This window comes from Lissotriton helveticus, chromosome 1_1, assembly GCF_964261635.1.
Source record: "Lissotriton helveticus chromosome 1_1, aLisHel1.1, whole genome shotgun sequence".
NCBI classification, from domain to species: domain Eukaryota; kingdom Metazoa; phylum Chordata; class Amphibia; order Caudata; family Salamandridae; genus Lissotriton; species Lissotriton helveticus.
The window spans coordinates 338105822-338118061 of NC_136057.1; the positions used below are offsets into that span (position 1 = coordinate 338105822).

General features: G+C 45.8%; 1 protein-coding gene across 2 annotated transcripts in view; it reads right to left on the minus strand.

The window, feature by feature from the left end:
• The window catches only part of SVOPL (SVOP like), a 509809-nt gene that overhangs the window by 236744 nt on the left and 260825 nt on the right, over positions 1-12240 (minus strand). For both annotated transcript variants that reach the window (XM_078672922.1, XM_078672864.1), the window contains exon 8: positions 2234-2359. In XM_078672922.1, coding sequence (XP_078529048.1) covers positions 2234-2359 — 126 coding nt within the window. The remainder of the gene's footprint in view (positions 1-2233; positions 2360-12240) is intronic.

The window sequence follows — 12240 nt, forward strand, 5'->3', positions numbered from 1 at the left end:
AGGAGCACTGTGGAGGGAGGATCAGCAATATTTCTACAGATTCAGAACCCCTAAAGTCTCCCCTAGTTGCATACGGGGTGGGGGTCCTGAAGAAATCAGTGAAGTACTTATGAAATATGTTTTTATAAGCCCTAGTGCTGGAAAAATGGCCCAAGTCATTTTCTCCATTGCAAATCCCAGGCCACATAGGTTAACATGAAAAGAGGTTAGTAACTAATAACTCTTGATAGGAACAGATTATAAATACCATTCAAAGACTTCCCATAATGGTATTAATAAATCCAACAATATCATATTGTTGAATTTCTCCTAAAGTGTACATACAAGAAGTTATAAGACTTTCTTGTTTGTAAGTCCAAGTTCAGCCTTTCAGTGGTCTGCAATGATTGGTCAGAGTTAAGTGGGTTAGCCAGGCTGCCTTGAAGAGGTGATAAAGAGCCCCTGGGGTTAACCAGCTCTGCTGGGAGGGCAGTGTGCTGCTACACAGGAATGCCAGAGCAGGGGGAGGAGTCATAAACCATGGTCTTCAAAGGCAGAGGATGGCCACAGTGTCAGTTTCCACTCTACACTTTTGACCCCAAGCAGACCTAGGATTAGGGAAGGTATGTGCAGATGGTGGGGGGAGAGTCAATGGAAATAAGCCATCCTTGGGGGTGTGTTTAGCCAGCTCTTGACTCTCTGCTTGAAAATTAACCATTATGAATTTGGAAGATCTGGTGCACTCTGGGACAAAATAATTCCACACTCTGCAGGATGTGGTCATATTTTTGGGGAGTTGGTCTGCTCCAATTGGTCAGCAGTGAACTCCTGCTTGACCCAGAGACCTGGGAATAAGTATCCGAGAGGTGAAGAGCCTCTCAGATCTGCTGCTTGAAAGTTAAGAAAGCAAGACGTTGCCATGCATAGAATTTTGAAGTGCAATTTCTAAGGCCTGCCCTCTGAAGACTGCACCATCTGAAACTACAGCCCTGTGGACTACCTTACTGTAAAAGAACTAAAGGATGGACTCCCTGTAGGCTGCATGTTAAGAGAGCTCACCTGGACATGCCCACAAAGATTTCCCAGCCTGGAGTACCAGTGGATTTGTAAGGGTTTTGTTCAAGTGGAATGCGGATTTGAAGTTTATCACTTTCAAGGACCCTCTTGGAGATTCCAGGACCTTGGATTGTGTGTTGGATACTTTGGGACCCGCAAGCAGAACTTCAGGAAGGAGTTCTAACTGGACCCAGCCTGCTGGAGAAGGCTGCCCAAGAGTGGTGAGAAATTCTCCAGAACAATTTCTAAAGGTGTGTCCCTGTCAGGGAGAACAAAAAGACTAAAAGGGGCACTGTTGTTTTTTTTCTACCAGAAAGTGACTAATCTTTAAAAATTCATAGCTCTGGTTCCCTACAGTGGATGTTTTTTCATTTTGGTGTCCTTTAAAAGATAAAAATATTACCTATTTTTATATTTTATAAATTGGTGTTGGATTTTTAGTTTGTGTTTTGTCTTAATTATTTACTGAAGTGGTGTTTTTAAATGCTTTACATACCTGTCTTTGAAGTTAAGGCTGCCTGCTCGCAGCCAAGCTACCAAGGGTTAAGCATAGGAATCATTTTCTAAGTCCTCTGCTGAGTCCTACTATGTGTTAGTGGCCTTATTGCCAGAGGCAGACCTACATTTGCCCCTACCAATAACCCACTTTTCAACAATTACGCATTCAGTTACAAATGTATGGTGGACAGGAACGCTTGTGGGGCTTTCTTGACCAACGTTACGTTAGCATACTAGTGTTTCCATTAAAAATACATGTTATGTAGAATTAGGAAGTATTTATTGCACATTCAGATACTATTGCATGGTGGACTGCAAACAGTAAAGGGCTTTCTCGACCAACATTGGATTAACATGCAAGAGCTTGCATTATAAATACAAGTTATCTAATATTAGCCAGATGTCCCTGAAGCACTAATGGAAATCAATGAGACCATCTATCAATTACCTATGTGAAACTTCACTGATTATGGTAAAATAGCCCAATAAGATTTGCAGCGATTATGTGTCTCATGTGATAGACATACAAAGCGTATGAGGGACCTCTGACTGGAGGAACATCAGAATTGAGTTCATGCATCTCTGAATGAGATTTGCTGTTCAGGGTAGGCTAGAACACACAGAAGGCGCAGCAACGTAAACACGTGCACAAGTACAAATGGAGAAAGAAACTGATTAAAAAATAAATGGGTTTACTAACCTTAAACACAAGGATTAGGATGATGCCTGGTATGGAGGCCACACGGACAAGCCAACGCCATCCAACGGTTGGATTTATCACCGATCCAAATCCAATGATTAACAAGGAACCAGCCAACCAGAACACCTGAAAAAGAAACAAACAAACAATCAGCCATGAGCACTCTACAGTCAACCTGCATTCACCCTCATGGAGTAGCAACAGTGTCATCACATGCCTTTTGACACCACACATGACATAAGAGGAAGTGACACCATATACACAATAGTATAATCTTTTTTACCCCATTTTTCAAATACAATTACAGCATGTTAGATACAAACAGCTAGCTACTATCTCCATATTAAGTCAAATACAGATTAGCCTTCATATGATTTCTTTATTTACATGAAAATATTTTTTCCTATAAACAAACTCACCTGTCCGGATTTCAGTCCTCTTACTAAAACCTTGCAGTAACAGGAATAAAGAAGCATTGAAATGATACAGTTAGAGGGATGACATCAACACACAGGGAGTAATCCTTGAGTAAGCCGAATATAGCAAAGATAAAATAAACATATCGTGAAACAGATTAAGAGCGCATTACAGAGCGTTAGCAAATATAAGAAAAGTGAACATGCCAATCCAGAAGGACGTGAAGGAGTAATTCAATCCAGCTAGACGTTTGCAGTTACCTAAAGAGACTTTAAGACGGATGACGCCAGTCCCTGCCTTCCCTGTTGTGGGAGAACAAAGAGCATGGGAGAAGGGACAGCACAGCAGGCGTCACTGTCAATGAGAGCGGAACCCTGTGCCAGAGCCTGAAAGAGAAGTCTGAGAAGCTTCACACCTTTGCTTAAAGCAACACTTGTAGTTTAAGACTCGCCCACATGAAAGTGACACACCAATTTACAGAACTTTTTTTTAATACATATGTAGGCAAACACTCACCTTTACTTGTGGTTTTTACTTACTACAATCTCGTTTAATATGCATTTTATTAGGGGTGGTCATTAATAAATCTTGTATTGTTATTTTATTCACTGAGAGAGAAAAGTTGAGTTGGCTGTAACAGGATTCAGACCTATTACCTGCAATCTGCTCACAATTTCCAATAGTAGAAACATTAAACACTAAGTAATCGTACCAGTTAGATATGTGTCTAGGTTTGCCTGCTGTAAGATGGCGTAGATGTTTAAGGCACATGCCTCAGAGATGTATTTGTGTCCTGCAACTCCCAGTGTATAATACTGGAGATATCTAAGTTGGCTGTTCAATATACTGTTGAATATACTGCAGAGAATGGTGTGTAAATCATAACATATCCTTATGTGTTAATGTCCCTGTCGTTCGTGTAACCATTTGGAAACCTGATAACATAGTACACTGCTTGCTACTGTTTTCCCTTGAGATCCTTTAGTAATCTGTAATTTCGTTTTTCATTTTGTTTTATGCAAATGGTCAATAGTGGTATAATAATACAAAACACCTCCATACATGTGGAACATTAAACTCAACTGAATAGTCATATTACATTGTGTTGAGTGGCCAAGTTAAGTTTCCAGTCTGTATTGAACACAGGATGCAGCTGCTGCTGCCTCTCCTTGCTTTTCTGGTGTCATCAGACACATTCTACTTCCCACAGTTTATGCCACGAGAGCACCTTGTGATCGGAAACTTTCCCGTGATGCTCTGCTGCATCTGGAGGCATGGTGTGGCAACTTATCGAGCTGTGTTCACACCTGACGACCACTCAGGACACAGCCGTTGCCACCAGGCCTTACTGACTGTAGAAAAGAAGCAGAGAATTTGTGGATTCCGAAATGAAGATTTATTGTGAGAATAAAGACAGCTCAACAACCACAAGCAGGCGTAAGCAGTAGAACAACCGTCCATCAAGAACTCACTTCTCCAACTCCTCCCTGGACCTCGAGGAATCCCAGAATGCTTAGCAGGATAAGCTGAACGTCAGAGCCAGAACGTTGGAGCGTCGGAGCCTGGTGTTTACCTATGAAAGCGGAGAAACGTTGGTGAGTGCAATGTCGTCCGTAAACGGACCAGCTCACCTCGCACCCGTTATGAGGGGGCGGGAGCAAAAGACCCGGGAGTGTGAACACAATAGGCTGGTCCAGCGTACACTCGGCCAGCGCGCAAGGCTAACAATAAATAGCCCAGTGAGCTGGGCGTGGTTCAGTAAGGTTCTGGCCAAAAACTAAACACGCGTGCCTGTGTTGCATCATTGAAGGACCTCTGCCTAGGACACTACACTGGTGACGAGGTGGTCTAACCACCCCGCCGACTCTCGCCGCTGCATCTGTGCCTGCCACCGGCACGTCCTTCGGGGAGCACTCCTGCCGCGTCTCCCTTAGGGCCTACCTATTCTCCGATGCCCTGCCTCGGTGCCCGCAGTGCCACCGTGTTCCGGAGAGGGGCCTGCTGACTCGTGTGTGCCCTGCATCATGCCTGCTGCCTGCACGCCCCCCACTGAGGCCTTCCACGTCGGCCCCAGTAAGGCGCCCAGCCGCGTGTGTCCCGCTGCTGCCTTCACTCCGCTCCAGGCCGGCCGCACATGCGCGCGTGCCGGAGACCCCAGCTGCATCTTGGCCTTCCTCGCCTGCCCGACTGACGCCGGTGAGTGTGCTGTTCACGCGCACAACGCCCTAAAGCTCCCAGCCTGCGCGGTCCACGCCCTACACAGAGTCCTTTGGCCCTCCTGCTTAGGCCACGACCCTGAGGCCTCGCACCTACGGCTGGAGCCACGTGTTGCCTGGGGATGTGGAGCCTCTTTCCCCACCATCGCCTGTGAAGTCTCGGTCAGGCTATACCCTACGCCTGCGAGGTACGGCCACGCTGTGGCCCCACGCCTATTCCAGCACACGCCCGGCGGTCCCGCCTGCTGCAGTCCTACTGACTGCACCTCCGGCCGACTGCGGTCTTGTGCCCTGCCGGCTTTGGGCCTACTCCTGTGAGCCACGGGTGGCTGTGTCGCCTCCGCAGGCCTAGTCCCGCCTGATTGCCTGCCGCCATGTCTACAGTGCCTCCACTGGAACCCTTTACAGTCACTGGACCCCTGCCATCCCAGGCGGCCCGCTGGAGAGAGTGGGTAGAGCGCCTGGAGAACTTCTTTGAGGCTGATGAGATCGCGGCTCCGCGGCGGCAGTCCATGCTGCTTCATCTTGGCGGGGCATCCACAAGATGTCAAAGCGGATCAGGGAAGGCGGCCCGCCCAGAAACTACGCCACGATGCGCGACACCATCACTGCCTACTTTGAGCCCTTCGCCAGCCCCGACTACGAGCGGTTCCTTCTTCGCCAGGCTCGCCAACTCCCGGAGGAGTCAGTGTATGTGTTCTACGCCAGACTGAAAGAGCTGGCAGGCACGTGCACTCTCCCAGATGAAGACGACGAGGTTCGCGCCCAATTCATTCAAGGCTGTGCGTCCACCAAACTACGCGAGCAGGTCCTGTAAGAGAACAATATGCCGATGAGGAACATCCTAACGCTCGGCTGCTCCAAAGAGCTGTCGAAGGCCAGAGCAGCGCACATGGATCCTAAGCCCGCCGTCTCCATCAAGACGGAACCAGTGTGTGCCGTCCGGACCGATTCCCAGGAGCCACGTACCAGAGCTGCCCGGCAAGCGACCTCCAAGCCCGCACAATCGTCTCGCAGCCGCCCATGCGGGTGGTGTGGCGGCCCCACGCCTCATGACGGAGCCTGACCTGCGCAAGGCAAACCCTGCAGTGCCTGTGGGAAAGTGAACCATTTTTGAAAGTATGTAGATCCGCACCGAGGAAGAAGCAAAGGGGCCCACCCAGGAGAGTATGGGCAATCGAACCCTCCCCCGACAGTCCAACCAGCAGCGACATGGACGACGACGAGGCTGATGTCGCCACCGTCCACATGGTCCGGATGCTGAACACCCTCTCGACCGCTCAACCTCCCGCATCCATGTGCACCGTCAAAGTGCAAGACCAAGCAGTCGCAGCCCTCACCGACACAAGGGCCACCATCAACCTCATGGCCGCCAGGGTATATAGAACCCTGCCGAACCCTCCAGTGCTTCGCCCCACCAGAGTGCAGGTCTACGCCTACGGCACCAGGCGGCCACTCCGGCTGTGCAGAGTATTCCAAGCTAATCTCTCCCGCGACGCAGCCCACCAGCAGGCCAAAGTATATGTCTCACATGAAGGATCAGGATTTTTGCTAGGTTGCAAGACGGCGCAGGACCTAAGTCTCATCCATTTTGCTCTCACAGTCCATGCCAACGGCTTAGACAACCTGATACAAGGGTTCGCAAACCTCTTCGACGGGATCGGATGCCTGAAGGGCCCTGCCATCCGCCTTCATATCGACAGGCCAGTAGCCCCAGTTGCACTCTGCCACCGGAGGATTGCCTTCCATCTTCGACCCAAAGTAGAAGCAGAGCTGCGTCTCCTAGAGCAAGCAGGTATCATCGAGGGAGTACGCGGCCCTGATAGAGCAAGATTTCGCATCGCGACTTGCTCGAGTCAAGAACCTCGAAAATCTATTATAATCGAGTAACTTCAATTGTTTGTTTTACTAATTTTATGTATTTTGAATGTGCGTGGGTATCATAGAGATGCTTGCCTATGTGTTCTACTAATACGATTAATTCTTGTTCCTAAAATGGCCGCTGCTTGACTTTCCTCTTCTGCGCATGCGTCAGTCACACTCACGTGACTTTGCGTAGAGATAGTTTTGGAGGGAAAGGGTGCGCATGCGTAATCGCCATAAAAGGGCAGCTTAATGTGATAATGAATTGAAGCTCATGCTATTGCTTATCGTGTCGTTATGTGTAGCACTTACCCGTAATTGCATAGTATATTTTTACAATGATGAAACTAAAGTACGAAAATCATGACATGTAATACATTCATTTATTTCTATGTACTAATTTGTTTTCGCTTACTTTTCATGTATCCTCGGCACTGAGGGGTGATGGGGCTGGGGAGTCCATCTTGGAGGGCACTACTGCGCAGAATCAGTCGTGGTGCGGTGGCATTGAAACCAAGCCAAAGAAGGTTGCTGCCAGAGTCTGCATGGGAAGATGCACCTTCACCCAGCGAGAAAGCCTAATTTGTACCCTATTTGAATACATTGTATTTCTTTCCATTGTATTCCCTGCGACTTCTCGTGGGAACCCCAATCTTGCTAGGCGGCACCTTAGGATGCAAAATAGGCCTTAGAATAGTTTGTTCTGATTGGTGTGTTAACCAAATCCTACCTTAGGACCAATCCAAATTGGGGATTCTGACACTTTGCAACATTTGGGGGGTGGTACCCTGTCCCAAAACAGTATATCTAGCCTAGGTTCACCTAGGGAAATTGTCCGACTTGTCTGAATAGCTGACCTGTCACTGACCCAAAGCACTCAATAGGTGACTGAATATACAGAACGCTGCGGAGCATTCTGTCCGAATTTGACCATAGACTAAGGTTTTACTAAACCTTAAGTGCTGGCGGAGCACTTTTGCTGGGAGTTCGCTGACCCAATCGGGGTTCTGATCGATAGCTGCAGAGAGGGTGGAGCGCAGGCGTTGCTTCTGAACTGCGGGTGCTGGTCGTGTCCTGGTGGTCCTGTCCTGATCCTAATCTGGGTTTCCTGTCCTGTCCTGAGGTGTCCATTCTGCACCTGCTGTCCCATTGATGACTGCTATTCCTTGGGGTATTTCCTGTCCTTAACTGACCCGTGGCCAGGGTTGGTTTTCACACCAGTCTAGGTAAATATCTCGCTGAAATCTCTGAAACTGCACTTTCAATTTTTTCTGTCTTTGCTTCAATAAAGACATACCCTTTGCATATGTTAATTTTCCATGCTTTTCTCCGCAAATCATTGCATCTCATTAAAGTCATTTACAGTTTGCATTTCATAGCATGTTCCTATGTTACCCTACCTTTTTAGAAATCATTTTTCCATTATCAGTTTACAATTTTGCTTATGTGGTCTATAATTCTCTCGTATAAAACTGACTAAAGTAATTCCCTTAATGCATAGCGTGGTTTGACTCTCCTGTAGATATATAGGATCTCTGAATTTACCATAGTATAAAACGTTTCAAATAGGGACTCTCTAGTACATGCATAAGATTGTTCCTTAGATCAATGTCCATTCTTAAACTTTCCTCTGAATCTGCATAGCATATTCCCGCTGCATCTCATATCAGAAATTCAATGGTTATTTTGACATTATTTCTCTATAGCTATGTACTTTTCGTTATCTTGATTATTGATTGTCTTCTTCTTGTAAATCTACTTATTTCTGAGAATGAACTTTAGATAAATCTTTTAAAACTTCTAGTTGTCCGTGGTCATTTCATGAAATAAAGTACAATAAGTTGGGTTTTGTATTTTTGCTGCCTTTCCTTTTACAGCTAGCTCCCTGACCCATCGTGTCATAGGTACCCATAACGGTGGATGGTAAGTTGGGTACATTGGAGATAAATCGAAAGGGAACTCACAATTATTGGTAGTAGATTGTGTGGTCATCTGATCAATGTATATGATAAAGTAAAGTATATGGGCCCGAAGCCAGAAGTGGCGAAATTATTGGTCGGGTGACCCGCGATCTCTAGCAGTAATTTTCTGGTAGCATCGAGGATGGTTAGGGAATAGCTAAAGGTTAGGTAGGACTAGTTAGTCTAGCTAAGTCGGATGCTGCTATAAGAATAGGCGCTTCAAGAGAATTGATCACTCGCTTGAAAATTGTTTACTTTAAAAAAATTATGAAATGTTTTAAAATTGTTATTCTTGTTATTATACTGTTATATGTATTAATCCATTCGTACGTAAAACGTCTTTTATGTTGTTAGGAATCCCCGGGGAAATGAATAGCGAGTGGTGAATAGAATCCACTTGCTTTGAGGTCATTGGCTTTAAGGAAAGTTGGTGCAGGTTAGGCAGAACTGGAAGCACTAACTAGGGTTTTTTTCTGAATGTATGATTGAATAAATGTTAGTAACGAGGTTCATTGGCAAAATTCCTACTGTGGCATAACCTAGTGAGGGTCACACCGGAAGAGTCGCAGGTTCATCGGAGCTTGAGTGAAAGCAAAAGGGCTCGCTGGTGAAACTTTAGACTTGGATATATCCCGGAAAAGTGGATGAGTCTAGGGAAGTAGCAGGTGCCCCAATGCTAGTGTGAAGGGTAGGCAGAAGAGATCTACTCGTAGTGAGTGAAAAGTAAATGGAAGTAGTTTACTTGCAGTAAAAAATTCTTTCCTGTCTAGACACTTGAGCACAGTGGCGAATGTGTATTCGTTGTTAAATAACCTAGCACTAAGCACTTTAGAAAGAAAGAAAGTTTCCGTTACCTTGTGAAGGAGGGAGTCAGTCGCGAAGCTGCTCTGACGTCACTCCGTGCCGCGCTGGGATTGGTAGGCGTAGCGAGCTGGTAGCAGAGCTGAAATTGTAAAGGAGGGGTGAGCGCCGAAGCATGAGAACTGTCTCGCGAAAGGGCCGCGCACCCATTGGTAGAGAATATTTGAACTCGTGCATTTCATTGGTCGCACGAAAATAATACATGTACTCGGATTGGAAGTGATTTTTGTAAACAAAGTCACTCGTAAAAATCGTATGTGGCATTCGTATAGACCGCATACCAGACCTGATCCACGGCATATGGGATTTGAGGACGATCAGTGGAAAGGCGTTAAAAACGACATTATGTACGGAACTAAGAGAAAAGTGTCTCTTGTAAACAAGGTGAAGAATTATTTCAAAAAGGACAAGCCGATTAAAACTAGAGAAGGTGTTGTCATACCGCAACCCAACACTCCCGCATCCTTCATGATGTTCAATAAAGGGTACAACACATGTGTATGGTTGGAGAATTGGGTGGAATACACGAAAGATGACGGAGTATTGGCTTTTCCGTTAGATGGAACATTTAACAGCAGAATTCTATTCAATCTGAGAACCCGAATGAATGATTTACATCCCAGACCTAGATTAACGCAGTATGAAGCACTAGAGGAATGGGAAATTGAGGCTTTCGAAAGGGATAAGCCACGGATGGATAAAGGGCTAACAAAATGTTATCCAAAGTTGAAGCAGGAAGCACGAGCCAAAAAGATGAAACAGTGGAGACAGAATATGATAGTGGAAGGATTGTTTCCCATGATGCCAGCAGATGATCCTTCTGGGGGAAAGAAACGGTTGGAAAAATCTAAACATTGGGTACCCATCGGAGAGTCGGATGATGAATTATTAGATGACATATGTATGAGAAGTCCGCCTCCTTATAATGAAGGACACAGACCTTCAAGTGCGGGAGATATTTCCCGGAGACCTCCACCACAAGAAGAGATCAGGTCCGCAAGTGTAGGAGGGGGGTACCAAATTCCTCCCTATACTGAGAATTTAGGACCAGTGGATACCAGAAACATTTACCCCAGAATGTCAGCTAGTGGGGAGACAGGATATTCCCGTGAAGGAGATTTTTCTTCTCGACCTCCCTACAGAGGCGAGATGAGACCCTCAAGTTCAGGAATGCCGTTATTATAGCCACAGTATGAGGAAGAACGAAGATCCCTAGGTACAGGAAGTTTGTTCCCAAGACCAAATTATGGTGAAGGACCTAGTGAGACTCATCCCACTGCCCCAAGTTATGCTCCCACACTGACCCCGCAGGTGTTACATGACAAATCAGTAGAAAGATTACTGGAAGAAAAGGAGCGAGAAATTCTAGCAAAACAAAGGGCTGAAATAATTCAGAAAATCTCCCAGTTAAATACCAGTCCTGAAGCATTGACAATCCCAGTAACAATCGGACCCGTGGTTCCATTGTACGGGGATCGGCATGAAAGTCCAAAACCTCCTGTCATTACTCCCGTCATAGCACAGCCCAGACCAGAACCCTTAATTGTAGATGAACAGACGAGTGAGTGTGAATCTGAAGTCTCACTAATGGATCTGCCCATCAGAAATACAGGGAAAAGGATGCAGAAAAGACATAATCCTTTCAATGCGAGGGAGATTCAAATGGAATCGACTTCAGGTACTAGAAGTGTCACTTTGGTTACACCTGAAGAAATTGAAAGATGGAGTCAAGAACTAGAGAAACAAACTTCGCAAACGAAACCTTTAGACCTCTACAAACTTAGAGTAGAAATAGAAGAATTAATGGCAGGAAACGTAGGATTAGACAGATTAAATACCTACTCTGAAGAAGAGCTGTTGTTTATGTGCAAAAGTCTTACCCGCAATGTCCGAGTACTTCATGAAAAATTGACGGATACTGCTGCTAGTATGGGAATAGACATTTCAAAATCGAAACCCTTGCAGAAACCATACCGAGCAGAATTTTCAGACAAAGATTTGGAAAACCTGAATATATCAGGGAAAAAGGCACAGGTCAAAGAACTATTGACAGTGTTACAGAAATGGGGAGACGTAGAAAGATGGAAAGCCAGATGGGCTAGGAAAAAAGATGAGGCCAGGTCTAAGCAGGTAACTCCTGAATTCGTTTTGAAAGAAGCAGACAAACCAGAACAGTTATGCCCTATGCGCGAAGTGCCAGGTGGAAAATATGTACACGTTCCATGGTGCCGACAGGATATTGTGTCCTTTACCAATGACTTCCCAAAATTACGAGACAAGCCAGTCGATTGGTATCGGCAGGTAGAAAGATTCGTAAAAGTGCAGAAATGCCTATGGAAAGACCTGGATGGGTTCTTCGACATAGTGGTCCCTGTAGATCTGTGGACTGAGTGTAAGATAGCCATAGCCTGGCCTAGTGAGGAATACCCGAGAGATGAAAAAACAGGGGAACCATCGAAGGAAGTGATGAGGAAGTATGAACAAGTAATTCAACATTTGAAATTAAAAGTGCCTGCAAAGGAAACTGATTGGACCAAGATAGATAGAACCACGCAAGAAAGAGATGAGACAGTGCACTCCTTTTATGAAAGGCTGTTGCAGGTATTTAAGACATACAGTGGTATAGATAACATCGAGATGAAGGACATGACCCACTTCATTTACAGGTTTGTAAACGGTTTAAGACCCG